The 27,527-nt window shown below is 50.9% G+C and overlaps 3 protein-coding genes across 3 annotated transcripts; all 3 read left to right on the plus strand.

The window, feature by feature from the left end:
• Positions 1-3,239: 3,239 nt before the first annotated feature.
• Positions 3,240-8,698, plus strand: LOC139604761 (keratin, type II cytoskeletal 4-like). Its single transcript, XM_071455994.1, has 9 exons — positions 3,240-3,752; positions 4,462-4,679; positions 5,771-5,831; positions 6,223-6,318; positions 6,411-6,575; positions 6,795-6,920; positions 7,276-7,496; positions 7,703-7,737; positions 7,839-8,698. Exons 1-9 carry the CDS (start codon positions 3,240-3,242, stop codon positions 8,087-8,089), a joined length of 1,686 nt encoding a protein of 561 aa, XP_071312095.1. The 3' UTR covers positions 8,090-8,698.
• A 4,202-nt stretch (positions 8,699-12,900) lies between these two features.
• Positions 12,901-17,673, plus strand: LOC139604759 (keratin, type II cytoskeletal 6C-like). The gene is made up of 9 exons (XM_071455992.1): positions 12,901-13,512; positions 14,137-14,351; positions 14,547-14,607; positions 14,912-15,007; positions 15,143-15,307; positions 16,210-16,335; positions 16,585-16,805; positions 17,191-17,225; positions 17,330-17,673. Exons 1-9 carry the CDS (start codon positions 12,901-12,903, stop codon positions 17,671-17,673), a joined length of 1,875 nt encoding a protein of 624 aa, XP_071312093.1.
• A 4,390-nt stretch (positions 17,674-22,063) lies between these two features.
• LOC139604760 (keratin, type II cytoskeletal 5-like) lies at positions 22,064-25,912 on the plus strand. The gene is made up of 9 exons (XM_071455993.1): positions 22,064-22,648; positions 23,426-23,640; positions 23,787-23,847; positions 24,008-24,103; positions 24,272-24,436; positions 24,545-24,670; positions 24,872-25,092; positions 25,438-25,472; positions 25,557-25,912. Exons 1-9 carry the CDS (start codon positions 22,064-22,066, stop codon positions 25,910-25,912), a joined length of 1,860 nt encoding a protein of 619 aa, XP_071312094.1.
• Positions 25,913-27,527: the final 1,615 nt, after the last annotated feature.

Here is a 27,527-nt window from a genome sequence, read left to right on the forward strand (position 1 = left end):
CACACCCCTGCACTCCTCTCCTCCCGGCACCCCAAACCTCCTCCTGTCCCCTCCCTGTGATCCCCCGCAGCCCCTGAGACTGCACCCCCAGACCCAGCACGTTTGGAGTCAGTGTTGCCTTTTAACTGGGGGGAGATGTGCAGTGCCCCCGGAGCTGGGGAACCCCCAGGAATGGGGCCTGGGGGGGGTAGCTTGGGGTGTGGTCTCATTTTTGGGACCCTGGTTGGGCTTTGGGGCACGTTCCGGCCCTTTAGGGGTGGTTCTGGATTTGTGATCCCAAGGGCTTGGGAAGGGAGGGATGGAGGAAGGGTGGGGATGGATGCAGGGATGGATGCAGGAATACCCTGGGGTGCAGCCCACCTGCTTCCCACCCTCAGGAATTGGTGATGCTGCAGCTGGGGGGCTACTGGGTTCAACACCCCCAGTCCAAATGGTTTTCCCTCAAAAACACGGGATCCCCCCCACCCTGAGCACCTGCCCTGACCCTTTTAACACTGAATTCACCCCATTTTGGTGTCCTTGTTTGCCCCCCATGCAGGGGGACCTGTGTATCAGGTGGGTCTTTATTCCCATGGGATATTCCCGTGGATTCCTGTGGGATCCCCAGGGTCAGCCCTGCCTGTGTCTGGCGCCCACCCCCACCCTGTGACCCCCAGAAGGGTCCTCACCCCCTCATGGGGATCATGGGGGGCTGTCAAGTCCAAGTGGGTGCTCCTTCCTGGGGCTGCCTCCCTGACGATCCCAATCCTCCTTCCCTGGGATCTGTTTCCCAGCGCTGGGGCTCAGATGAGCTTTCCCTCCGGCTGGGCATGGTGTGGGGTCCCCCCCGGCAGTGGGACAGCAGGAGAGGTGACCCCAATGGCACCACATCAGGAATGAGCCAACCCGCCCCTGGGGGCTGTGACCCCTGGGATTGGGGGTGCCATGAGCTCCTGCTGCCAGCTCTGCACCCGCCGTGGATCCCGGGGTGCCCGGGGCTCTCGGCAGTGCCAGGTGCCGCCCGTCTTCTGCAACACCTGCTTTGATCTCCCGGGACTCCATCTTGTTCCAGCCGCCACCACTCCTGCTCCCAGCCCTGCAATTTCCCAGCTCGGTGGCTGCCAACGGAGCAGCCAGGAGTTTCCGGATCTGAGGTTTTCCCAGTTGAACCCAGTCCCAGCACAGTTCTGGGGTGAAAATGGCTGTATTTGGGCTCTGGTTGTGCTACACATTGCCGTGGTTGGGACTGCTGGGCACGGTTGTCCCACAGGATACACGGGGAAGGTGGGAGGTTGAGCTGCTGGGTGGGTGATGGTGGCCAGTGTTGGGTGGGTGACAGTGGCCAAGACTGAGCAGAGGATGGTGTCCCACGTTGGGTAGGTGATGGTGGCCAACACTGAGTGGGGGATGGCCCTCCATGGGTGCCAGTGTGTTAGGTGGGTGATGGTGGCCAACACTGAGGAGTGGACGGTGGCCAATGTTGGATGGTGATGTTGCCCAGCATTGGGTGGGTGATGGTGGCCAGCACTGGTTGGGTGACAGTGGCCAACCTTGGACCCTCAGCTTTGCTCCTGATGCATTCCTATCCCGGCAAGTGCTGGAGCATCTGAGATGCTCAACCTTGGAGTTCAGGAGGGATTTGGGAACTGATCCCATGTCCCAGTGAGGTGTCTTCACCCCTTGGTGGCAGGGTGGGGCAGGGCTTTGCTGGCCCAGCAGCTGCTTGGGCAAGTGCTGGGCTGGCCGCAGGGCAGCAGCTGGGCCAGGAGCTGCTGCTGAAGCCACCCTGGGAACTCCTGGCAGGAATGCTCTCCGCCCAGGCTCCAACAGGTTCATTCGGTTTTGGGGCTGATCTGCCGGTTGCGTAAGGTGAGGAGATGCAGCCTCCGCCTTCTTCCGCCAGTTCAAACTGCTTCTCCTCTCCAGCTGGAAAGCTGGGGAACCCCGGAGGGTGGGAGGGGGTTTCCAGGTGGGATTGGGGCATGCAGGACGCGCATTGTTCAAGGGGAGCATCAACTTCCCTGTTCCCTGCACTGCAAATTCCCTGGGGCTAAAAATCCTGGAGCTTCAGGAATCCCCAATGAGATTCAGGAGGAAACACCGGGACATGCACCCAGACCTAGATTTACATCTTTTCAGTGAAAAAAAAGCCGGGGTGAACAGTCTTGCAGCTGAAACTGGTTCCACAAACCCCTCCCAATAAACGGGATAATCCAGAGCTGGATTTTATTGGCAGTGTGGGGTTGGGGGAAGTTTTGAGGCTTTTTATTTGTTTTAACAGTGGGATAAACCGGGATCCTCAATGGAGGCAGCTCAACACCTCATTTAAATAGAAATTTAAAGCAATTAAGCAATTAAATTGTGTTGTTTTAACAATGTGGTAGGCTGGGAGTGGCTTTGCTGAATACCATGTGCTGACGTGCTGTGGAGGGACTGGAGATCCACAGGGACCCTCAGGAAACATCACAAAATCCCTGGAGGGTTCCTCAGAGGAGGGATGTGATCCCCTGTCAAAGTTGTGGGTCAGGGAACAGTCTTGATGCTGCTGGGGTGTGCCCAACACAGATATATTGAGATATTTCAGTCTCTGCAAATCCCAGTGTGTCTCACCCAGCTCAACCCATCACTCAGAGAGATCCAGAATGACTTCAAAATGCTTTCAGAAGGTTTAAGAAGATTTTAAAATCACCTTTATTGACATAAAAGTAGTTTTAGAACCCTGCCCAACACTAATGCTCCCAGTTGTGAAACACTTTGGACAACCCACGTCACCCCTCCTCGGAGCAGGAGGTTGAAACTGAGTGCATCTGAGGGTGTGTCTGGGAGCTGGGTTTTTGTTGGAATTCAGTGAACCCAGCCACTGGAGTCAGGCCGAAAGTGACAGATTTAGCTAAAACAAGGGTTTCCCTCGAGGGTGTGATACATCAGAGAGTTCACGGGGCTTTGGCCATGGCCCAGGGAATTTGGGTTGGAGTTCACCTCCAACACCAACAATACTTTTGTTTTTCTTTGCACTCTGGAGAGTGTTTGCAGGCAGGTCACGGTTGTGCCAAAGTGAGGAGGGCGTCCTTTCAAACCTGAAAACAATGAAGAGAATGAAACAATCCCCAAAAGGTGACATTTCCACTCCCCCCTGGCACCGATCAACTCCCTGTGCCCATAAAAAGGGGGACCCAGCAGCTGCTCCCACAGACTTGGCTTCTCTTGCCTCTCAAGCCCCAGCCTCAGCTTTTTGCTCAGAATTTTGGGGACCCTTCACCATGTCTCGCCAGTCCTGCGCTCTTGGCAAGGGGTTCAGCTCCAGCTCTGTGTGCTTCGGGGGCAAGAACAAGGTCACGTTTGGCTCCATGCCCCGTGGAGGATGCCGGGGAACTGCCGGTGGCTTCAGCAGCAGGAGCCTCTATTCCCTGGGGGGCAGTAAAAGCACCTCCCTGGGAGGATTTGGGGGTGCTGGTGGTGCCTGCAGAGGCTTTGGTGGCCAAGGAGGCTTCGGCTTCGGGGCCGGAGCAGGATTTGGGGGGGGCTATGGTGTAGGGTGCTTTGGTGGAGGCCCTGGCAGTGGCTTTGGTGGCTTTGGTGGAGGATTTGACGGTGGGATGGGGGGCCAGGGCTTCCCGCCGTGCCCCCCGGGTGGCATCAGGGAGGTGACCATCAACCAGAGCCTGCTGGCCCCCCTCAATCTGGAGATTGACCCTGAGATCCAGAAGGTTCGGACACAGGAACGGGAGGAGATCAAGAAACTCAATGACAAATTCGCCTCCTTCATCGACAAGGTTTGGAGGGGCTTCACTCCAGGATGGGCTCTGGAGGGTGGGAATGACCAGGAGATGTTCATCCAGCGGCACCCAGAGCTGCAGTTGCCCAGATCACCATAAACTGAAGGTGTTCAGAGCTGTTTTTAAGGGGAAAATGGGCTATTTTATGGGGAACATTGGGCTACTTTGAAAGAGCAGGTGAAATTTTTTGGGTGTTTAGGGCTATTTTTAATGGGATTTTGGATGCCTTAGGCTTCTTTTAAGGAGATTATGTGATTTTGGTGACTTGAGCTATTTTAAAGCAGAAGGTGGGATTTTTTTTTTTTTATATTTTCATGGAGATGTTGGGATTTGGGGCGTTTTGGACTATTTTTAAGGAGAAGATGGGATAAGTAGTGATTTAGGCTTTTTTTAAGGAGGCGATTGGACTTTTTGGGTGTTTTGGTCCATTTTGAAGATGTTGCGACTTTTTTGGCTATTTTGAACAAGAAGATGCCAGACCCATGAAGTTCATTGTGTTTCTCCTGTTCAGAAGCTCCAACATTGGGAAGGGGATGTGACCCCCTTTTGCCCACTTGCCCCATTCACTGTGGTCCTACCTGTCCTGTAGGACTGGGGAGTTATCACACATTAAATGGGAATAAAATATGGAAAGCACATGGGGGGAAAAATCAATAAAAAGATGGGGTTTTGAAGGGAGCATCTGACTCTTTCCCCACCTGTTCAGGTCCGGTTTCTGGAGCAGCAGAACCGAGTCCTGGAGACCAAGTGGAAGCTGCTGCAGGAACAGGGCGGCGCAGGAACGGGGGGCAGGAACCTGGACCCTTTCTTTGAGACCTACATCAGTGGGCTGAGGAAGCAGCTGGATTGTCTCTCCAGTGAGAAGCACCAGCTGGACACAGAGCTGAAGAGCTTCCAGGATATGGTGGAGGACTTCAAGACAAAGTAAGTTGCTTGAAGTGTCTGGTGGTGAATAATCAGAGAGAAAAACTCACTTCAAACAGTGAAAAAATGAAAAATATTGATAATATTTATCAATATTGATCAATATTGATTTTTTCCCCGATGGTTAGAAAATGTAAAATGTTTTGGGAAAAGTGAGTTTGGATGAAAAGTGGTGCTTTTTCAAGGTTTTTTTCAACTGTTCTCAGATTTTCTCAATATATTGCTTGAATTGTGCTTCTTCCTGAAGGAGGATCCTCCACTCTTTGTCCTCCTCAAGAAGGAATTCCTTAAGAATCAGTGACATTATGATTTAATTTATTAATCAGTTTCTAAATCCAGTTCTAATTTCCTTATGGATTTCCTCATGATTCTTTCACATAATATCATTCAGGATTTGAGGGTTTCTGTGGAAGGCTGACAAGAAGTTAAAAAAAAAAAAAAGGAAAAGTAAAGACTATTTTCCTGCTGTTAGTTATTATAATATTATAATATATAATTTATTTTAGTCTATAAATATGAACATAAAATGTGTCCAGTTTGAAAAAGTAGAACAAAGACTGGAGAAAGGAATCCACTTGAGGAATTACAAAAAACATTGGGCAAAGAAGTCTGGGAATCATGGGAATCCACAAGACCTGGGATCAACCAGAGGCTGAGTGAAAATTGACTTTATATTTGGAGACAAGCATCTGGAAAATTTGAGTCCATTTGGGATTCTGGGGTGTCCTGCGCAGGGCTAGGAGCTGAACTTGATGATCCTGTAAGCCCCTTCCAAATCAGGAGATTCTACGATACCTGTGAGGAGCTGAAGGTTCTTGGATCTCGTAGAAGGAGCTTGGAGTGGCCGCAAGCACCAGGACTCCCTTTAGCAGAGCCAGAATTCCTCTTTCCAGGCTTTCCTCACCCAGGTGCTGGAAGTGCAGGAGCCAGGGCTTGTCCTGAAAGGCGAAGTGCAATTCCCTGTCCATAAATCTCCCTCATGGCAGATCTATTTTTGCTGGGTTTATGAGTCTGAGGCCAACAATGTTCATTAGCCTGAGCCTGAGCCAAAACAAGCAGCCAGATTCCATCTCCCTCCTTCCCATCCACAGGTACGAGGAGGAGATAAACAAAAGGACGGCAGCTGAGAATGAATTTGTGCTCCTGAAGAAGGTCAATCCTTGCTTTTTAACTAAAGGGACTCCAGGAGAGCTGGAGAGGGACTTTGGACAATGGCCTGGGGTGACAGGACACAAGGAATGGCTTCCCACTGCCAGAGGACAGGGATAGATGGGATATTGGAAAGGAATTCTTCCCTGTGAGGGTGGGGAGGCTCTGGAATGGATTTCCAAGAGAAGCTGTGGCTGCCTGACCCCTGGAAGTGTCCCAGGCCAGGTTGGATGGGACTTGGAGCAGCCTGGGAGAGTGGAAGGTGTCCCTGCCCATGGAAGGGGGTGGAATTGCATTTAAAGTCCCTTCCAACCCAGACTGTTCCATGATTCCATGAAATTTTAGATTAACTGGTGTGTGCTGAGCAGCTTTTCTCATCCCATCTCTGCTGCAGGATGTGGATGGAGTCTACATGGCCAAGGTGGAACTCCAGGGAAAACTGGATTCTCTGCTGGATGAGATCAACTTCCTCAAGTGTCTTTATGAGGCCGTGAGTACTGTGGGGCAACCGGGATGGGGGAGGGTTGTGGCACCATAAGGAAGCTCTGGAAGGGCTAAATCCGGGTTGGGCATTACCTGCAGGAGCTGGCCCAGATGCAGAAGACGGTGTCCGACACCTCGGTGGTGCTGTCCATGGACAACAACCGGAACCTGGACCTGGACAGCATCATTGCCGAGGTGAAGGCGCAGTACGAGGAGATCGCCAACCGCAGCCGGCTTGAGGCCGAGTCCTGGTACCGGTGCAAGGTGAGGGTGGCACACTCTGCTGGGGCTCTCCAGTGTCCAGGGGGGTGGGAGAGCTACTGGTAGCAGGTCTGGCCATGCAAGATCTGGAACGTTGCTGGTGCTGGCCCATCCAGAGCGGACCTGGCACCGATTTGCTCTCCTTGGCTTCTCTGCGGTGATGTGGGAGCAGCTGTGAGGTTACAGTGGACTCAACATGCTCCTCCTGTTTCATCCCACCAGTATGAGGAGCTGCAGGCAACCGCAGGCAAGCATGGAGACAGCCTCAAGGACACCAAGACCGAGATCTCAGAGCTCAACCGCATGATCCAGAGGATCCGGGCTGAGATCGACAGTGTGAAGAAGCAGGTGGGGGTTATGTTTTTGGAGCAATGGGGAGGACCTCTTGGTCATGCCTTTTGAAACTTCCCTGAAGGAAAATAAGTGTGGTGGGAATTGTTGGGCATGGGAGGGACCTGGGAATAGCTGAGCCTGAGTGGCTCTGGCACATGTTGCCCAGAGAAGTTATGGATGTGTCCAAGGCCAGGTAGGACATGGCTTGGAGCAAAGTGGGATGGTGGAAGGTGTTCCTGTGCATGCTCCAGATCCTCTTTAAGGTCCTGTCCAACCCAAACCATTACATGTTTCTCTGATCTGGGATTATGGCTGCATCTCTCACTGGCTGCTCCCACCCCACTCATCCCCCCCATGCCTTGCCCTCCAGTGTGAGACCATTCAGACGTCGATTGCGGATGCAGAGCAGCGTGGGGAGGTGGCTCTCAAGGATGCCAGGGATAAACTGGCCGAGCTGGAGACAGCCCTGCAGAAAGCCAAGGCTGACATGGCCCGGCAGCTCCGGGAGTACCAGGAGCTCATGAACGTCAAACTGGCCCTGGATGTGGAGATTGCAACCTACAGGAAGCTGCTGGAAGGCGAGGAGTGCAGGTGGGTGGGATACAGCAGGAATTCCCTGTATCCTGATCAGTCAATGGGAAAAATGTATACCATCGTCTTCATAAACATTAATAGTATTGTTATGAGCTGTGGACTGTGGTCCTGTGGCTGTGTCAGTGGACCAATCCTGACTTCATGGAGTTGAACCACTCCAGATGCTCTGGCTGGATTTGACACTCCATCTCGTTTCCTTGCAGGATGTCTGGAGAGTGCCAGAGTTCTGTCAGCATCTGTAAGTACTGTTCCCACAGGAGTGTGGTGGGCTGGGACTGGTGCTCCCACACTTCTTGGTGGCATCAGAGGTAACCTGGTGCCTTTTGTTCCTCTCTGCAGCTGTGGTGGGCGGCAGCAGCTCTGTGGGAGGTTCATATGGCAGCGGACTGTGCCTTGGAGGAGGAGGAATTGGCTTTGGAAGCGGGAAAGGCAGCTGCAACACGGGCGGTGCTGGTTTATGCTTCAGCCTGGGAGGGGGTGGATTTGGTGCTGGGGGTGGATTTGGCTCCCTGGGTGGGGGATCTAACTCAGTGGTGGTGGGGGGATCTGGCACCATCCTGAAGAACAGTGGCCCCACCAGGAGGGCATAGGAAAGGGATCAACCCCCCGACCGCGGCAGCCAGAGGAGAAAGGGAGCAAACTGCACAATGACCCCCCCAGTGACCACCTGGTAAGGACTGAGATTCCCAACAGCAGCCAAGAACAGCTCAATCCCTTGTGCTCCCGTCCAGCTGCTGGACATCAAGGTGCCAAGCTCTCCTTTGGGAGTGGGACCTGCCCATTCATGGGGAGCCGCAAACCTGGCTGGGATGAGCCCAGCACCCTCCAAGCAAGAGGCGCCCGACCACAGGCAGGAGCAGGGATGGATCCGAGCGCAGCTCCGAGTGTGCAGGGGAGCCTTGGCTTCTCTCAAGCTCTTGTGCTGGATCCAGCCATGGTGCAACTTTAATCAACGTCACTCATCAGCCGCAGCTCGAGCTCCAAAACAGGAATTTCCTCCTGGTGCCTTGGCTGAAGATGTTTGTCGCCCAACTGACTTTTTAGTTTGCTCCCCTGGAAGTTTCACTCGTCCTGTTGTAAAATGTTTATTTTTACTCAGGGTTCACCTTTTCCTTGGGACCATGGGAACAATCACGTGTGTTTGCTTAAGCCTTTCTCCTTGGCATGTGCCATCCCCCAATAAACATAAGAGGCAGAAACCTGGTGTGGTTTTCTCCCCGACCAAAGAGTTTCATGTTGTAACAAGTCTCATCTTCTGATGAGATCTGAAAACATTTCCTGACTTTCTCCTGCCCTTTGAAGTCTGAATTTAAAGGAACTCAGGTGAAGGGGCAACCGGGTCTCCTCTCGCCCCTCTGTCTCCAAAAATGTGGGGAGTCTGTGAGTTTTGCAGAATAAGGAGGGTCTCACCAGGGAGGGTGAAGGGACGCTGGGTACAAAATGACAGTGACACAGTTGGGGGTGACTTTGGTGACAGCCCTGGGAATGAGCCTACTCCTAGCAGAGAGAAAGAGGCAGCCCCTGGATCCTCCTACGTGTCCTGCAGGATCCTGGACATGGCAGAGATTGTTGTTCCACCATTGTCCCCACCAGGTCTGAGCAGACTTTCAGACTCTGTAGATTTTAGGAGACTCTTCCCTTCCTTCTTCTCTTCCTAAGCCCTTTCCATGCTGGAGTTAGCCAATTTGGGATGTTCCCCAGCTATCCCACCTCTCCCTGGCCACTGTGCCTGACCACACAACTGCCCATCCTGTCTTCTGAGGTGGCCCCAGCTTGGGGTGCCACAGCTGGAGCTCCCAGGACACTCTTTGTGTGCACTCCAGGTGGGAGAAGGAAGAGCAATCATCACCCCTCCAAATAATTTGGAGTTAATTCCTTGGTGTACATTATTTTGGAGCCAGCCCTGCAGCTTTTCCTACTGTCTGCACTCATCAAGGATCCATGGATTACTCTTAAGGCATCTCCAAAAGGTAACTGAGACCATGGGAGGAGACCTTCCCCCCCTGCTCCATCAAACCACACCTCTCCCCAAAAGCAGAGTATTTGGATGAATTTCGATCCCCGAACTCCTGCTGTGGTTTGACCTCTTGCTCAGGAGACCTTGAATCACATCCCTGGCCAACCACAGCCTGTGCTTGGGGTGACTCATCCCATTTCTCCCATGTTCCATTCTGAGCTGGTAAAGGCTGAAGACATCCAGTACCAGCAGTGACAGGCGGAATGTCACAATGGAATGTCACAATGCTGCCAGCACGGGCTTGTCACTGCTTGGGTGGGGACATGGTTTGAGTGGTGTTAAACATTCAGGGAGTTGTAAAAGTGACCTGAAGTGCTGTTGAATGAAAAGGCATTGACTTCCCTCGGAGTCACCCCAATCCAAAGTCGCTTCCAGCAGTGACTCCTGCCTGAGGAGAGACAAAGGGCTTCTCCAGGAGCACAAAGGCTGTTGCTACAACAAACATACTTACAAGTCCCTCCCTTTTTGTTCCTGGGATTGCACCAGCAATTAGGGAAAAATTATCCCAGGCTGGACACAGAGGTGATATAATTCCTGCCTCTGGTTGGAGGAGAGACAATGTTTTCCATGGTCTGAAAATAGGATTGGATTCATCAGGGTTTGTCCCTGCCCATGGCAGGGAATGGACCAAGATGAACTTTAAGGTCCTTTCCAGCCCAAATCATTCCATGATTCTGTTATTTCATGGTTTCCTCTCAGTTATTCAAGGCCTGTTTATTTTCACAGCAACATGGAACAGTTTGGGTGGGAAGTGACCTCTGAAGGTCATTTTCCTGCCTTGGGGGTTCCAGGAAAGCTGTAGAGGGACTTGGAAAGGGCCTGAAATGGTGGGCTAAGGGGTGATGGCTTCCAGCTGGAAGAGGGGAGGATTAGATGGGATATCTGTAAGGAATTCCTCCCTGTGAGGGTGGTGAGGTCCTGGAATGGATTTTCTGGAAAAGCTGTGCCTGCTGCATCCCTGGAAGTGCCCAGGTCCAGGCTGGATGGGGCTTGGAACAGTGAGGTCCACTGAAAGAAGTCCCTGCTCATGGCAGGGGTAGGATGGGATGATCTTTCCACTCTTTTCCCACCAAGCCATTCCAGCTCTGCCCATCATGTCTGAACCGGGAAGGGATATCAATACCCAAATTCCAGTTCGATTTCCTAAGCTTGGCTGGAGCCAGGGCCGTGACTCAATGCTCTGCGTTATCTCTCCATGGGCGCTCGGGGCTCTGCCGTTTGCTGACTCGGGAACTCTCTTCCCCTGGGAACAGGAGAACTTTCAAATCGTGTCATCCCGCCCACAGAAGGAGAAAAAAATCCCAACAAAAATCCCCCAGGAAAGCGTAACCAGAGGTTTGATAACACTGAGGAAGGTGGGTCTTGGCTGGGCAGTGCCCCAGCCCCCATTTTTATTGTCTGTGTATTGATTTCTTGTCTATTTTTCTGATTTATTGCCTATAAAAACCTCTGTCCAACCCACAACCCCTCTCTTTCTTTGCTCTCGCAGTGAGGTTTTGATATTACATACTTTTTCAAAAGTAAGACTTGATGACCTTTGAAAGTATTTTCCAGTCATAACAATTCTATGATTCCCTGATTTTTCTTAGCCTTATCTACCCCCCTAATCCATCTCCTTGAGTCCTCCCAGACCCACACAGGTCCTGGAGGTGGGATAAACACAGGGAATGTCATGTTTTCCAGTGGAAATGCCAGTTTAGCTGCATATCCAGGTCCCAAGGCACTTTTGGAAATGGGTGTCTGGGCAATATTTTTAGAGGTATTTAAACATCTGATGATACCAGAAGTTGCTGGTGTGGATTTTCCAGAAGCTCTTAATTAACATGTGTCCTGTGAGAATTCTGAGACCTGCACCAGATGGCTGCCAGCACAGTTAGGTGTCTCCAGAGCTGTGGGTTTGGACTTCAATATGGCCTAGGTGGCTTTAAAATGTTGAAAAGTAATAAAAAAAATCTATTTTTTCTACAAAAAAAGAAAATGAGACTAATTGCTGTTTGACAAGCAAGGCAAAAGGGTGGATCTGTGATGGATTTTTGGATTAAATGACTTACAGAGTCAGTCTGAATCACTCCATGATTCTGTGAAGGGTGGTGCATGCCCTATCCCTGGAAATGTCCAAGCCCAGGTTGGACAGGGGGCTTGGAGCCACCTGGGATAGTGGTAGGTGTCCCTGTCCATGGCAGGAAGTGGAACGAGATGGGCTTTAAGATCCTTTTCAACCCAAACCATTCTGGAATTCTGTGAGGGATCATGGTCTGAATCCACCCTCAGCTGGGGATCTGAACTGGATGATTCCGACAAACTCCTGCCTTTCTAAAATCTACATCTGACAAAGATATATTTACATATAAACACCAAAATAAGTGAAACGGCTGAAAAGCATGGTGATTCCTCCAAGCCCTGTGCTCTCCGGATTTTCACATCTCTATAAATGAGTTGAGCTCTATTAATTGCATTTAAATTGTTCCAGGGCATGTGATGTGGGAAGCAAGGTTTGGGATCCCTCCTCCCACTGAGCTCCCGGGGCTGTGCTTCCATTTTTCTGCAAGTCCCACCATGGCAGCCGGTGCCTGGTGTCTCCTTATGGTCCTGAAGCTTTCAGAAAATCCTACACAGGTTTCCCGGATAGGGTATTTCCTCACCAGTTCTGAGATTATCTTGGCATGAAGACAGTGGGACATGCATTAGTCCAACAATAAATGAATTTCCAGTGCCAGCACCGGCGTCTCGTCACTGGTGAGGTTTTATTTATCAAAAAGGTGCAGAGCCTCATCAAAATGCAATTTGCTGAGCTCTGGCTGTAGATTGAGAAACTCAATTCTCCAAGCCAAAGGCAATTTTCCAAGTAAAAAGAAGGCTGAGGGTGTAACTTAGGTGTGTTTTGGGAATTGTGAAAGTCGGGCTACAACTTGGCATAAACCGCAATGCCTGCCTGCAATGGGGCTTTGGAGTGAGAGATTTAAAGATAAACACAAGCAGGGAAACAACCCCAGTGGATGAAAGGTGGAAAAAAATGCCTTGTATATCTCAGGGAGGCTCTTGCTGCTCCACAAGGTGTAGGATTCCTTAGTCATGGAGTGCTGGGAGCTCCATTTGGATCTTTTTTGGTTTTTCTCCTGCATTAGAGGGTGTGTTTCTGGGTAGGGTCAATGTTTGGCAAATTGGAGATGGAAATCTTTAGCCACGCCACGCTGATGAAGACAGGACCTGTCTCCTCCTTCACGCCCATGCAGACCCAGCCCACCTCCACAAACACATAAAAGGGAGCGTCTGCTGCCCTCCAGCCAGAGGGACTGACTTCCCTTCTTCCATCCACCTCCTCACCCACAACCCCGTCGAGTTCCTCAGCTTCTCCATTCTTGGCTCTTTTGAGGATAACCAGCCATGTCTCGTCAGTCTGTCTGCAGGAGCTTCGGAGGGGGGAGCAGAAGGGGCTTTAGCTCCTGCTCTGCAATTGGTGGTGGCTTTGGAGGTGGTGGCCGGAGCAGGAGCAGCTACAGCTCGTACTCCGTGTCCAGGGGATTCGGAGGTGGAGGATGCTGCGGGGGCTTCGGCAGCCGGAGCCTCCACAACATGGGGGGCAGCGCCAGGATGTCCATGGGCGGGTGCTATGGTGGTGGGTACGGCAGCAGGATGGGCGGCTTTGGCGGGAGCTACGGGGGTCTCGGCAGCTTTGGGGGAGGAATGGGTGGAGGAGGAGGAGGAGGAATGTGTGGCTTTGGAGGAATGGGTGGAGGAGGAATGGGTGGCTTTGGTGGTGGGATGGGTGGCTTTGGTGGTGGGATGGGTGGTGGAGGAATGGGTGGCTTTAGTGGCCCAGGCTTTGGCATGGGTGGACCTGGGAGAGGTGGCCCTGGGATCCAGCCAGTGCAGATTGACACGACCCTCCTACGCCCGGTCCACGTTGAGATTGATCCCCAGATCCAGCAAGTTAAAAACCAGGAGAAGGAGCAGATCAAGACCCTGAACAACCAGTTTGCCTCCTTCATTGACAAGGTGAGAGGGGGGGATTGTGCCTGATTAAGGCCAAAATCAGGAGGAACTTTACAGTTGCGCAGAAATGTCCTTCTGGAGCTAAATCCCAGCAGGCAGAGAAGCTTGAGCAGAGCCTTTTCATTAAGGGAAGAGATGGGAATCTCTCCTCCACACAAGATCAAAGCCATGTCTCCAGGGCTTTCATCTGTCCTGTTGCACCAAGCTCTACTCTGAGGTTACACTCTCAAGCAGGTTCAACACCTTCAACCTCCGCAGGTTTCGGGCACAGATTCTCCCTCCTCCACCACTCTCTGCCCAAACAACCTTCCATTTAAGTATTAATTTATATATTTTTCTCTTTCAAATCTCTAGGCTTTTAAATCTAGGCTGGATATCAGATTTCCACACTACCTGTGATGGGGACAGACTTGGAGTAAGGGCAATGTGTAAAAACTCCTTTGAGTAGAAAAATATTAGAAATTTCCTTCTTTTCCTGATTTTGCAGCTTAGGCACCAACAGAAAGTTTAAAAAACCAGAGTTTATTGGTTCTCTGATCACCATACAAATCTTTGTGAGTGATCCAAGAGATGTTTTGGTGGGAGCTGTTCCTGTGTGATGGTGGGTCCTCCGTGTCTTGGCTGTAGGTCCGATTTCTGGAGCAGCAGAACAAGGTGCTCTCCACCAAGTGGGAGCTGCTCCAGCAGCAAGGGCCGTCAGGGCCCAGGAAGAACCTGGATGTGATCTTTGAGAACTACATCCAGAACCTGCGGAGGCAGCTGGAATCAATCCTGGCACAGCGGGGCCAGCTGGAATCGGAGCTGCAGAACATGCAGCAGTACGTCGAGGATTACAAAACCAAGTGAGTGCAGAGCCAGGAGCAGCTCAAGCAGCCTTTTGGTCACTTTAATTTTCCCCCACTGCTTTTTATGGTGATAGTGGAGATAGTTTTTCAGCCTAAATATTTTAATTTAGTGATTTTTTCCCTTTTAGTTTGTTTCTAATGGCCTTAGGCAGGAAAGTCCAGGAATACAATTTGCACTTTTCCTCTCCATAGGTATGAGGAAGAGATCAACCGGCGCACAACAGCCGAGAACGAGTTTGTGGTGCTGAAGAAGGTGAGTCACAGGCATCACAAAATAATCCCTCAATATTTCGCTTTACCTCTGCTTGAATGGGAATCGTGGAGTTTTTAAGATGTCCCAGCTGATATCTGGAACTCCTTCTATTCAATTTGCATAAGTGGATGACACCATAACATTATTTATTTTTAATTATTTGCATATATGGTTACTGAATTATATATAAACATAATGATGTCCCAGTGAATAACATCAAACCCTCAGCACAGACAGCGATTCCCACAGGCCTGAAGGATTCCCAAGAGGAAAAATATTATTTTCTGTGGGGTCTTTCCTTTAGGATGTGGACAGTGCCTACATGACCAAAGTTGAGCTGGAAGCCAGGGTGGGAGCTCTGACAGACGAAATCAACTTCCTGAGGTGCATCTACGAGGAGGTAGGAGCTGTCTCTTCTCCTGGGGGGCTGAAATTTTCATCAGGTGTGTGGTGGCCAAGGACACTGAGGTTGGACGGGGTGTCTGGGTGGATTTAGGCCTCCAGATGGTGCCTCTGACTCATGTCTTGGTTGTAGGAGCTGGCTCAGATGCAGACGATCAGCCGGGATCTGTCCGTGGTGGTGTCCATGGACAACAACCGGCACCTGGACCTGGACAGCATCATCGAGGAGGTCCGGCGCCAGTACGAGCAGATCGCTCAGAACAGCCGGGCTGAGGCCGAGGCCTGGTACCAGAGCCAGGTGAGTCAGGGAGCAGTCGAGACTCCTGGGTGTGGTTGGGTTATTTACAATAATTTATGTCTGGGTGAGACACCTTTTCAAGCTAACGGGGCTGGAGCTTGTGGTGCAAGGAAGGTCCAGAGGGATTGAACTGCTTTTGAGGGATCTGACTCACTGTTCCCAATGCGTCCCAAACTCACTAAGGTGTGTGGCACAAACTGATGCCTTGGGAGGCTGCCTAGAACAGAGGCCAGACTGTTAAAGGAATAAAGTAGGTATTTATTAAAAAGGCCTTCAAACGATACACCTTGGGCAGTACAAGAGTCCAGCCAGGGCTACCAAGGTGGACCCAAGATGGACAACGGGTCATGAGTTTTCACAGTTTTATAGGTTTTGGTCCGTTTATATATTGAGGTTAATTGTCCAATTACAGCTTCAGGTTATGAAGTCCCATCCTTCCAGACTGTGCTCCTCAATTCGCTGTTATTTATGCTTTTTGGGCCTGAAGCTTGGTTTTTGGGCTGGAAAAAGATTGTTTTGTCTTACTAAACTGTGAGGAGAACTTGCTAACACTTTTTATGAAGTTCAGAGTTATATACTAATGCAGTACAGAATCTGGACAATATGAACACTAAAACTTAAGGCACCTCTCAATAAAAATGGCCCAAAATGCACCTTAATGAGAAAATTCCAGCCCAAGTGACTTTTCAGAAGCAAAGAGATGCTTTATAGTGTCACTAAGATCCATTTCAAAGCTCAAACCCCATGACTGAGTCCCAGAGCCACCTTGACCACTGAGCTGGGCAGCTATCATCGGTGCAGTGGGTCCTCATAGTGTCACCTGAGCCTTGAAACTGGGGACAAATCTCCTAGAGGCACCAGGAATGTGTCACTGATGGGTCATTCTGTCTTGGTGCCATCAGTACGAGCAGCTCCAGAGCACGGCTGGCCGGCACGGGGACAACCTCCGCAACACCAAGATTGAGATCCAGGAGCTGACCAGGAATGTCCAGAGGCTGCGGGCTGAGATTGAGAACGTGAAGAAGCAGGTAGGGATTGGTTGATGTCTTAGGGATGAGATTGAGGACATGAAGAAAGGAAGGGGCTGGTTGGTGTCTCAGGGGAAGATGGCAGCAGGTTGCATCACAAAAGACCATGAGTAGGGCAGAAACCTTCTGTCACCCCAAGTTCACTTCATGCAGATGTTTATTTGCCTCCTGATTTCTCCTCTTGGGGGTCTGAGGACTGATCATTAGGGACAAAATGAGGTCTGAGAAAGCTCCCTTCGTGCTCCCCAGAACCAACAGCTGCAGGCAGCCATTGCTGAGGCTGAGGAGAGGGGGGAGATGGCTCTCAAAGATGCCAGGTTGAAGCTGGAAGAGTTGGAGAGTGCCCTGCAGAAGGACAAGGAGGAGCTGGCTCGCCTGCTGAAGGAGTACCAGGAGCTGCTGAACATCAAGATCGCACTGGACGTTGAGATTGCCATGTACAGGAAGCTGCTGGAGGGGGAGGAGAACAGGTAAACAACTGAGCTCTCAATGGGTGCTGCGATCTACACCTGGAATATTAACTGAAATCCAAAACCAATTCTTTGGGCTAAAGGGTAAATGTTGTGCTTGATACTTTGTGGGATATTCTGGGGGTCAGAACCCTTAACTGGCTCCCTAGAGGTGGCAGAGCTGCTGCCCCATGTCTGCCACTGCTGAGTTTTTAATGGACCTCAAATCTGGAGAAACCTCATTGTAAAGAGGAATTGCCAACCCCTTCTGTCCTCCAATCTTTTAGTGATTCCAAAGGGGTTTACGAGGGTGAACCAGGAAAATGATTGGACAGTCAAAACACAGTTTAAAGTTTTTACAACCCCTCTTTTATTGGGTAATTAAAATGTCCAATTTCCTTCACAGGCTGTGCAACGACAGTATGGCCAACGTCAACGTCTGTAAGTATCTGCCCTGGGGTCCTTCAGAAAAAGCATCAGACTGTTTTATCAGAGACAGAGCCTGTGACTGGGCAATGGGAACATAACCTGTGCTTCTCTTCCAGCTGTGGTAGGCAGGACGACTGTCTCTGGAGGCAGAGGAGGCATGGGAGGAGGATTCGGAGGCAGCGGCATGGGAGGAGGATTCGGAGGTGGCAGCTGTGGAATGGGAGGAGGATTCGGAGGCGGCAGCGGCATGGGAGGAGGAATGGGAGGAGGCGGCATCTGCGGAGGAGGCAGCAGCTTTGGAGGAGGCAGCATGGGCGGCAGCTGTGGGATGGGGGGAGGAATGTACTCTGGTGGCTTCTCCTCTGGAAGCGGAAGGATGTGCGGCTCTGGTGGGGGATCCTCCTCCGTGCGGAGATGCGTCACCACCACCTCGGTCAAATCTTCGGGAGTGAGATTCTGAGCCCCGAAGGTTGACAAGGAAAGAAGCACCTCCTCTCTCCCCCTGGCAGCAGCCCAGCCTCCTGAAGCCCAGCTCTGGTGTCCTGCAATGGGATGAACTGTGTCCCTCTTGCCCAGCTTGTCCCAGATCCTGGTCCCACCCGGTGGTTTGGTGGCGATGCCGTGGGTGTCCCGGCACCGGGAGCTGCCCGGCAGGAGGGGCTGCCCTGCCTTCCTTGCTGTGTTGTACATTTCTTTTGGCAAATGTGTATAAAACTCCTCTTTCCTCCTCTCTCCTCCTGTTCTGTGTCCCTGAGGTGCTTCTGTGTGTGTCCATCCTGCTGTTCCCTTTGCAGGCCTTTGGGGTCAGGGTGGGTGTGGGGCAAGTGGGACTCATCCCTTGGGGAGGGGGCATCTCAGGCAGCGGCTGGAGGGAGGAGGTGGCCCAGGGTCGAGCTTCTGGGCAGCTTTGCTTACTTGGGAGCCCCAGGCATGCTGCCAGCACACCTTCCCTGGAGCTACAGCTTCCAATCCACTAGTCCCAGCTCTCAGTGACACCTGGGACACCGCACACACACCTGGACTATTCCTAAGGAGAACAAAACTGTCCTTCAGTGCCCAGCTCCCATGACACAGTGTAGTGTCCCCACCTCCCCCCCTCCTCTGTGGGCTGCCCTCCTTCTTCGAGATGTTTCCATTCTCAATAAATTGCAGAGAATATTCATGATTGTTGTGTTGTTGCTTTAGGAGCTGCTCTGGGCAGGGTGGGAGAGGGGGTTTTTCTCCAGCCTGTCCCTATGTTTTGAGGGAGCAGATCAGTGGTGGGGATGGATCAGGGCAGGTGCCTCAGCTCAGATGATGCTCTTGACTCTCCCCTGAAGGCACAAGCCTATATCTGGAATGGTGGAGGTCTGGATCCTCCAGCTGAACAATAAGAAATAAGACCCCAGGTTGGAGACCTGGAATCTTTGAATAATGGAATGGTTTGGATTGGAAGGGACCATAAAGATCATTCAATTCCAAACCCCTGCCATGAACAGGGACACCTTCCACTAGACAGAAGTTGTCGCATCCCTTGGACCAACCAATGAAATTAAGTTGCTGCTTCTAAGGTTCCTTTGGGATCATCTCCAGGTGCAGGAGACTTTGACCTGCATTAGGTGAAGGAGATGGCACCAGTGTTGCCGTGTGCAGTGGTGGTAGGGCAGGTGAATATGGATCAGGATGTTGGTGATGCACCTGCCACTGGCTGCAGTCAGCCACAAACTCATCTGCCCCAGGATGAGCCACGATTTCAGCGTGGGAATACAATGGGCTGGGAAGGTGTGATTCATCCCCATCCATGAGCTCAGGTACCATCCTCTCCCTGAGAAGCTGATTAATTCCTCAGCGGCTCATCCTTGCTCCAAGAGCAGGAGGGAGAGAGATTTGGAGGAGCTCAAGGTTGGAGTTTAGGAGGGGAGTCCAGAGTGTTTGATCTGAGCTGTGCTGTGGTTCCTCCACCACCTGGAGAGATCAAAGAGGCAGAAAACACTGTCAGTGGTGCTTCAGGAATCCCACAACAGCCTCTGGGAGTTGCTGATGTTCCCAGAGTGGGTCAGGAAGCTGCAGACTGAGGAAGAGGTCCAGGAAAGGCAACAGGGAATGACTACAGGCTTCTTGGAAGAGACAAGTATACCATTGGAAGCCCAACAGGAGGGTGCCAGGGTTGGGGAACATGGCTGGGTTTGGCCCAACAAGAAGATGCTGAGAAGGCTCTAAGAAGCTGGTGTTGTGCCAGGAGCACTTTGAGGTTTGGCTTGGGGAAAGAGTCACCTGTTTTGGTGCTTAATTTTAAGAGTCTCTTTCTTCTCAGCTTTAAAATCCAGAACACAGCATTGTAGTGCCATGTGAGGAGTTGTTGCAACATCTCTTCTGTGCAAGATCCATGACGGAAGCTCTTGGCTGGGTCAGATGCGAAGCCGGAGCATGGCTTTGGTCTCCATCCATGTTTTCTGACGAGTTCACATTTTCCCTGGTGTTGATCTTACCATGTTCAACTCCCTGTGTGAGAGATCTGAAGGATCACTTTGGTGTTGAGTCTCACCTGAAGGAGGCTGAAGTGACTCCAGGTTTGGAATAATCTGCACGTCTTGTCTGAAGACGTCAGAGTGACTCAATCTGGGCGTCTTATCTGCAGGAGCTGAGTGTGGTCAGCACCCAGGCATCTGGCTGACTTTGCAGATCTTCCTCCTTGCTGTGGAACCTCCTTGTGGGATATTCCAGTGAAGTGCTGGTGCCTTCATACCATGGGTTTGGCAGCTGGGAGGGAGGCCAGGAGAAGGGACAACCTGCTTTCTCCACCTAAACCCGAGCCACTCTGCAGCTGTCCTAGGCTGCTCGTCATGAGCAAGTGAGCTGGGCTGCAGGATGGTCTGGAGAGCTTAAATGTCCATCTGGGAGATGACCATGGAGAAACCAGCCTGTCTTGATTGCACCTGCTTTTGGAAAGGAGGGTGTCCCCTCTGTGCTTTGGGGGTGCTGTCCATTCTCCAGCTGCAGGAACACACACCTGGGCAACCTTTGGCCAACCATTGGTCCCCCTCAAATCTGGATAACCTTGTCCAACTCGTACCTGAATCCCTTGAGAGAGGGATACTCTTGACCAGCCAGGAGCTAGGAGTGGGACAACTCTGTTCAAGTGTTACTGAGCCCCCAGGAGTGGGATAACTTCGGCCAGCTGTTGAGTCTCCCGAGGGTGGGATAACCCTTGGCTAACCATTGACTCCCTCAAGGGGAATGTTCTCTCCTCCCTGTTCCAGGTTGACCGGGGGGCTCAGTACCCCTGTCCCAGTGACAGTCAGGGACATTTCGGTTTTTGATGCCTCTTGTTACTTTCAAACCACATTTAGTTACCTAGATCTCATTGGGGACTCTGAAAATTCCTTCTCAAGTTCTGCATTCATATACGAGTCTTTTGAATGGCCTTAAATTCATGTTTCAAGGGCTAGAATGTGCATTTTCTGTAATTTTTTCATTACTTGTGCTGTTTTCTAGGAAAATGTGAATATTCATTTTCTATTTAATTCATTAAATTGTTCCAGTATTTAATTGATAATATCCAGATAGATAAAACCTTTAGAATGCCTCTTATATAGTATTTACAGACTTGGCTTCCTTTTAAACTAAAATCTACTTTTTTTTGGAACCCACTGATATTATTTGTATTTTCTGTAATTAATTAAATTTCATTTACATGTAACACACACACACAAAAAGGGTTTATTTCAGAGACATTCTATAAAATACATTTCTAAACCACATTCCTAAACCACATTCCTTTCCCAATAAGTTATTTGGAAGCAAAAGGTTATACTGTGCCTTGGGGGTTGTAACAGCTTCATTTCTCAGAAGGCTTTTCCATGTCAGTCATCTCATTTTTGGGAAAAAAAAAAAGGTAATTCAGAAGTTGTGGGATTCACCAGAGTAGCAGGAACCCCTTACCACTTCAAATTGTTCATCTGTTGCTCCTCCTCCATAGTCTTTGTCTGTCTGTCCCTGACATTGTCGCCAAAGGGTTCCCAATGTGTCCCTTCATTCTTCCTCAAGTTGTCATTCTCTGTCACCCTCAGAACATTGAGGAGAGTGGGATGATTCCAGTCACATTCTTCCCTCTGCTTCAGCATCATCCAAAGCCCCAGCTGGTTGTCCCAGATTTGCGGAGTTGCAAGTGGAGGGAATTCAGTCTACAGGCAGAAGACACTCCCACAGTAGTGACACCACATGCTCCAAGGAGATATTTTTCCTCTCTAGCAGGAGAATATGCTGAGTCTCCTCAAATTTTGGTGTCATGAATTCCCATTCAGGATTGGGAAACATCTCCTGAAACGCAAATGCAATTTAACATATAAAAAAGAGATTAAGGGTGTGTGTAAGGCATTGTGAAAGCCATATTATAGCTGGGATTTCATCAAAACTTTTGTCTTTCTGTGGAGCTTTGATAGGGAGATCTCTATCTGGAATTATTGGGAGTTACTAATGAGGGCTGGATAGCCAATGAGGGGCTTTAGAAAAGGGGTTTATGAATAAAATTGATTTCCAAGATGTCATAAAGATATGAGAGTCCACTTAGTCATGGAAACGTGTCTCGAAGCTCTTTTTTTATTCACCTCTAGATTACAGGGTGTGTTTCTGGGAAGTCCCAAATATGGCAAAGCTCATGGAGAATCTGTCAACAACCCCGTGCTGATGAAAATACTAAATTGCTTTCCACCTTCACGCCCAAGCTGTCCCAGCCCACCTCCAGCAGTGGATAAAAGGGAATGCCCGAAGCTGCTGGAGCCAGAGAAGACTGCAGACCTCTTTTTGCCCTCATCAACTCTGTTGGTCTTTCCGCTCTTCTGGATTTTGATTCTGCTTGGAAGAAACCAGCCATGTCTCGTCAGTCTGTCTGCATGAGCTTTGGAGTCGGGGGAAGAAAGGGATTCAGCTCCTGCTCTGCTGTTGGTGGTGGATTTGGAGGCGGTGGTGGCCGGAGCAAGATCAGCTACAGCTCGTACTCCTCATCCCGGGGAGGAAGCGGAGGAGGACACTGTGGGGGGTTCAGCAGCCGGAGCCTCCATAGCATGGGGGGCAGCAGAAGGATTGCCATGGGCGGATGTTATGGTGGTGGTGGATACGGTGGCAGGATGGGTGGCTTTGGTGGAGGAATGAGCTGTGGAGGGATGGGTGGTGGTGGAATGGGCGGTGGAGGAATGGGAATGGGTGGCTTTGGTGGTGGAATGGGTGGTGGGGCAGGAATGGGTGGCTTTGGTGGTGGAATGGGCAGTGGGGGAATGGGCGGAATGGGTGGCTTTGGTGGTCCAGGCTTCCCTGGAGGCATCCAGCCGGTGCAAGTTGACCCCAGCCTCCTGCGTCCGGTCCACGTTGAGATCGACCCCCAGATCCAGCAAGTCAAAAACCAGGAAAAGGAGCAGATCAAGACCCTGAACAACCAGTTTGCCTCCTTCATCGACAAGGTGAGAGTTTAGGACAGGGTCTTTTTGGAGGTGGAATGTCAAACAACTTCCTTGGGCTATGGACAGGGAATTTTTTCACCTACGAAGAGTTGTTGGAGTTGTCAGACCAATGCCTCAGCATCAAATTGTAATTAGTCAGGTTTACTTAATAAGTAACACTAAACAATAGAGGAGGTTTTGTGCTAGTGGAAGATTAAAGAGAACATCTGCAGGATATTCTGGGGATTGTCTAGCCAAGGCACTTCTGCAGCCTCATTTTGGGTGATTCAGGGCAAAGTCATGACTGTAAATTTAATTGTCCTAAGAGTTCTCATTGCTGGGATTTGCTTTTTGATGAAACTTTCTTCTCAAAGCCTGATTCAAGAAACTGCAGAGCATTAAACCCCTTTTCAATACTCTTGGATTATTTTAATTTCAAATAGAAGCCAAAGAAATAGAAAATCCCTCCCAAGAGAATGCATGGCCAGTTAGGGAATAAAAATTTAATCTTTCTTGACTTCAGTGCTGGAAAGATAATGACAAAGTCCAATCCTGATGCTATGGAAAATTGGGATGATGTCTTTACTGGGAACATTGCTTTGTCCCCAGGGGAGAAGTTCAGAATGACTCAAAATTAATTGTCTAATAACAAATAAATGAAATAATGCTTCTCATGCACCTCAGGAGCTTGAGTACTTGAATGAGACATAGATGGGGAATGATTCCCTGGGCTCCCAAATCTCCTAGGAGTGGAATGTCTCTCTGGTGAATGTCTCACACACCCTTTGTTGGCCATAGGTCCGATTCCTGGAGCAGCAGAACAAGGTGCTCTCCACCAAGTGGGAGCTGCTCCAGCAGCAAGGGCCGTCAGGGCCCAGGAAGAACCTGGATGTGATCTTTGAGAACTACATCCAGAACCTGCGGAGGCAGCTGGAATCAATCCTGGCACAGCGGGGCCAGCTGGAATCGGAGCTGCAGAACATGAGGCAGTACGTGGAGGAGTTCAAAACCAAGTGAGTGCGGGGACAGACGGGGAGGGATGAGCGGAGAGAGCGGAGCTGATGAGGAGACCCCGTGAGTGGAGTGACCACTGCAGGTGAGCACCCCCAGGGGTCTCCGAGGGGGTCTCAGAGTCTCACTTTGTCCTGCCCTGCCACAGGTATGAGGAGGAGATCAACCGTCGCACGGCTGCTGAGAACGAGTTTGTGGTGCTGAAGAAGGTGAGTCTGGAAGACACCAGCAGGGATAGGGTAAGGGGGGACAGGAGGCAAAGACATGGGAAGGACTCAGCTCCAAGATGGGCAGATCCCAACAGGAAGAGCCAACAGCTCTTGTGCGATGAACGGAAGCCATGGTCTAATTCTGAGATCTTTCCTTTAGGATGTGGACAGTGCCTACATGACCAAAGTTGAGCTGGAAGCCAGGGTGGGAGCTCTGACAGACGAAATCAACTTCCTGAGGGTCATCTACGAGGAGGTAGGAGCTCTCTCTTCCCCTTGGTGAAGTTTTAATGAGGGTGTGGTGGCCAAAGTCACTGAGGTTGGACTGAGCGTCTTTGTGGATTTGATCTGGAGAGGTTGCCTGGAGCTACTGCTCTTCTCTCCCCTCAAGAGATGGTGCCTCTGACTCATGTCTTGGTTGCAGGAGCTGTCCCAGATGCAGACGATCAGCCGGGATCTGTCCGTGGTGGTGTCCATGGACAACAACCGGCACCTGGACCTGGACAGCATCATCGAGGAGGTCCGGCGCCAGTACGAGCAGATTGCCCAGAGCAGCCGGGCTGAGGCCGAGGCCTGGTACCAGAGCCGGGTGAGTTGGGAAGGGCTTGAGGCTCCTGGGACAGCCCCCACTGTCTGAACCACCTGAGCTTTTGGTCAGCTTTGGTCCTGATGGGTGTCTTTGTCCCCACTTCTCCAGTATGAAGAGCTCCAGAACACTGCTGGAAAACACGGGGACAGCCTCCGCAACACCAAGATGGAGATCCAGGAGTTGACCAGGAATGTCCAGAGGCTGCGGGCTGAGATTGAGAACGTGAAGAAGCAGGTAAGGGACAATCAGCTCCTCACTGGGTAACAGCTGTGTGCTGGGTCAGAATGGGGCTGGGTGGTGAGAGGGAAAGTAATCATGAAAATTCAAACCCTTTGGAGAAGATAGATTATGTCTGTCTGTTTTCCTTCTTGTTTGTGCCATGAGGATGCTCCAGTGGGCAAAAGGGATCTCACACACTGGTTTTCCTTTCCTCAGAACCAGCAGCTTCAGGCAGCCATCGCTGAGGCTGAGGAGAGAGGGGAGATGGCCATCAAGGATGCCAGGAGGAAGCTGGAAGAGCTGGAATGTGCCCTGAACAAGGACAAGGAGGAGCTGGCTCGCCTGCTGAAGGAGTACCAGGAACTGCTGAACACCAAAATTGCACTGGATGTTGAGATTGCCATGTACAGGAAGCTGCTGGAGGGAGAGGAGAACAGGTAGCTAACTGGCATCTATTTGACTAAATTCGTGACGGATTATAAGATGTGTGGCTAAAACTTTTGAACCCACACTAAAGACTGATTTTGTGTCATTCATGCTCTAATTCCCAAGTATATATTAATTATATTAGGCTTAAACATACTTGAGTGGGTTTTCCATCTTAAAAGAATGTTGCTTGTTTCTCTAAAGAATAATTGGAAAATTCTGAAAAAAAATTGAATAGGTTGCTGATTTTTTTAAAGAATAATTGAGAAACATAAACTTGTACAAGAAAAGGAAATTCTTAGCTGAAGAGCCGTGCACTTCCCAGAGGAATAACTGGTCCCATTTTCCCTTCACAGGCTGTGCAACGACAGCATGTCCAACGTCAATGTCTGTAAGTATCTGCCCTGGGGTCCTTCAGAAGTGGTAGAACTTGTTCTTTTGGGCAACAGGTGAGTAACCTGTGCTTCTCTTCCAGCTGTGGTAGGCAGGACGACTGTCTCTGGAGGCAGAGGAGGCATGGGAGGAGGATTCGGAGGCAGCGGCATGGGAGGAGGATTCGGAGGTGGCAGCTGTGGAATGGGAGGAGGATTCGGAGGCGGCAGCGGCATGGGAGGAGGAATGGGAGGAGGAATGGGAGGAGGCGGCATCTGCGGAGGAGGCAGCAGCTTTGGAGGAGGCAGCATGGGCGGCAGCTGTGGGATGGGGGGAGGAATGTACTCTGGTGGCTTCTCCTCTGGAAGCGGAAGGATGTGCGGCTCTGGTGGGGGATCCTCCTCCGTGCGGAGATGCGTCACCACCACCTCGGTCAAATCTTCGGGAGTGAGATTCTGAGCCCCGAAGGTTGACAAGGAAAGAAGCACCTCCTCTCTCCCCCTGGCAGCAGCCCAGCCTCCTGAAGCCCAGCTCTGGTGTCCTGCAATGGGATGAACTGTGTCCCTCTTGCCCAGCTTGTCCCAGATCCTGGTCCCACCCGGTGGTTTGGTGGCGATGCCGTGGGTGTCCCGGCACCGGGAGCTGCCCGGCAGGAGGGGCTGCCCTGCCTTCCTTGCTGTGTTGTACATTTCTTTTGGCAAATGTGTATAAAACTCCTCTTTCCTCCTCTCTCCTCCTGTTCTGCATCCCCAGCTCCCTTCCTCTGTGTGTGTGTCCTGCCCTCCTTCCCTAGGATGTTGCCATTCCCAATAAATTGCAGAGAACATTCATGATGTTGTTGTGTCAATGCTTCGGGAGCCACTCTGGGAAGGGCAGTTCATGCTTTGGGAAGCAGCTCGTTGTGAAGCTGGGGGGGTCATTCTCTGCTCAATGTGTCGTACCTGTTCTTTGATGGAGGTGAACAGGTAGGGTGGACCAGGGCAGCAATCACAGCTCAAGTGATGACTGACTCTCACCTGAGGGCACAAGTCCAGGTGCTGGGTGCTGGATGCTGGATGCTCAGCTCACACAACACTCAGTAACTGAGGCAGCAGAAGACCAAACAGGAATACAGGAGCCTGCTCAATTTTTAGGCATCTCCTGACATAGTGAATCATCCAGTTCATCTCTAGAATCCTGTAAAGTTACTCCCACAGCAGATTTCTGCAATTGTTGCATCTGGAAAGCTCCAGCACAAAGAGTTCCAGTATCTTCCCAGTCATTGAGCTAATACAAGCTGCCCTGCCCCAGTTTTTTGGGCTCAGCTTTAGGCACACAGAGGCACTCAGTGCCTTGGTGCCCATGTCACATCTCTCCACATGTGGCAACACTCCAATTCCTGAAGCTCTAGGAAAGGGACTTTCTCAATCCCTCTTGGATTTTGGAAGCTCTGCAAAGGGTCTGCCGAAACCTGTGCCCCGGGACTTGGTCAGGAACATTCCCAGTGCCCTGTTGCCAGACCAGTAGAGACCCACAGGGGCTGATGGATGATGAGAATCAGCAGTAGCAGGTGGGAGCCAACACTGGATAAGAGTCATCTGAGTTTTCTGCCTCTGAATGGTCTTCAAGTTGTGCTGAGGAAGTGGCAGGGTAGGAGCCCCTTGGGTGGGGGAGATGGTGAACATGGATAACAATGGATCAGGATGTTGGTCAAGTGCCTGCTTCTGGTGCACACCTGGGCTGTGGGATGGCCAGGTGGGATGCACAGCTTGGCACCCAAGAGCAGGGGGAGCACTGGAGAGCCATGTACCATCCCTGACCAGCCATGGGAACACGCCGGGCTGGGAAGGTGTGATTCATCCCCATCCATGAGCTCAGGTACCATCCTCTCCCTGAGAAGCTGATTAATTCCCCAGCGGCTCATCCTTGCTCTAAGAGCAGGACAGATCTGGAGGAGCTCAAGGCGGGGGTGTTGCTATAGAGCACGACACAGTGCAAACACCAAGACTCAGATCAGAAGGCTGTATAGGGCTATTTATTAAAGCAACAGGTTGCCTTTATAGTTTTACAGGATAATTACATTTGCTTAACAAAC

Source organism: Agelaius tricolor, unplaced genomic scaffold (genome assembly GCF_023055355.1).
Source record: "Agelaius tricolor isolate 1412-34295 unplaced genomic scaffold, bAgeTri1.0.p SCAF_55, whole genome shotgun sequence".
Taxonomy (NCBI): domain Eukaryota; kingdom Metazoa; phylum Chordata; class Aves; order Passeriformes; family Icteridae; genus Agelaius; species Agelaius tricolor.

Bases quoted from the DNA above. Each gene is read 5' to 3' on its own strand.
- LOC139604761 (XM_071455994.1), top strand. From the start codon at position 3,240: ATGTCTCGCCAGTCCTGCGCTCTTGGCAAGGGGTTCAGCTCCAGCTCT. The intron at 4,680-5,770 runs GTAAGTTGCTTG...TCCCATCCACAG, and splicing joins GTGGAGGACTTCAAGACAAA to GTACGAGGAGGAGATAAACA. The intron at 5,832-6,222 runs GTCAATCCTTGC...TCTCTGCTGCAG, and splicing joins AATTTGTGCTCCTGAAGAAG to GATGTGGATGGAGTCTACAT.
- LOC139604759 (XM_071455992.1), top strand. From the start codon at position 12,901: ATGTCTCGTCAGTCTGTCTGCAGGAGCTTCGGAGGGGGGAGCAGAAGG. The intron at 14,608-14,911 runs GTGAGTCACAGG...TCTTTCCTTTAG, and splicing joins AGTTTGTGGTGCTGAAGAAG to GATGTGGACAGTGCCTACAT. The intron at 16,806-17,190 runs GTAAACAACTGA...TTTCCTTCACAG, and splicing joins CTGGAGGGGGAGGAGAACAG to GCTGTGCAACGACAGTATGG.
- LOC139604760 (XM_071455993.1), top strand. From the start codon at position 22,064: ATGTCTCGTCAGTCTGTCTGCATGAGCTTTGGAGTCGGGGGAAGAAAG. The intron at 22,649-23,425 runs GTGAGAGTTTAG...TGTTGGCCATAG, and splicing joins TTGCCTCCTTCATCGACAAG to GTCCGATTCCTGGAGCAGCA. The intron at 24,671-24,871 runs GTAAGGGACAAT...TCCTTTCCTCAG, and splicing joins TTGAGAACGTGAAGAAGCAG to AACCAGCAGCTTCAGGCAGC.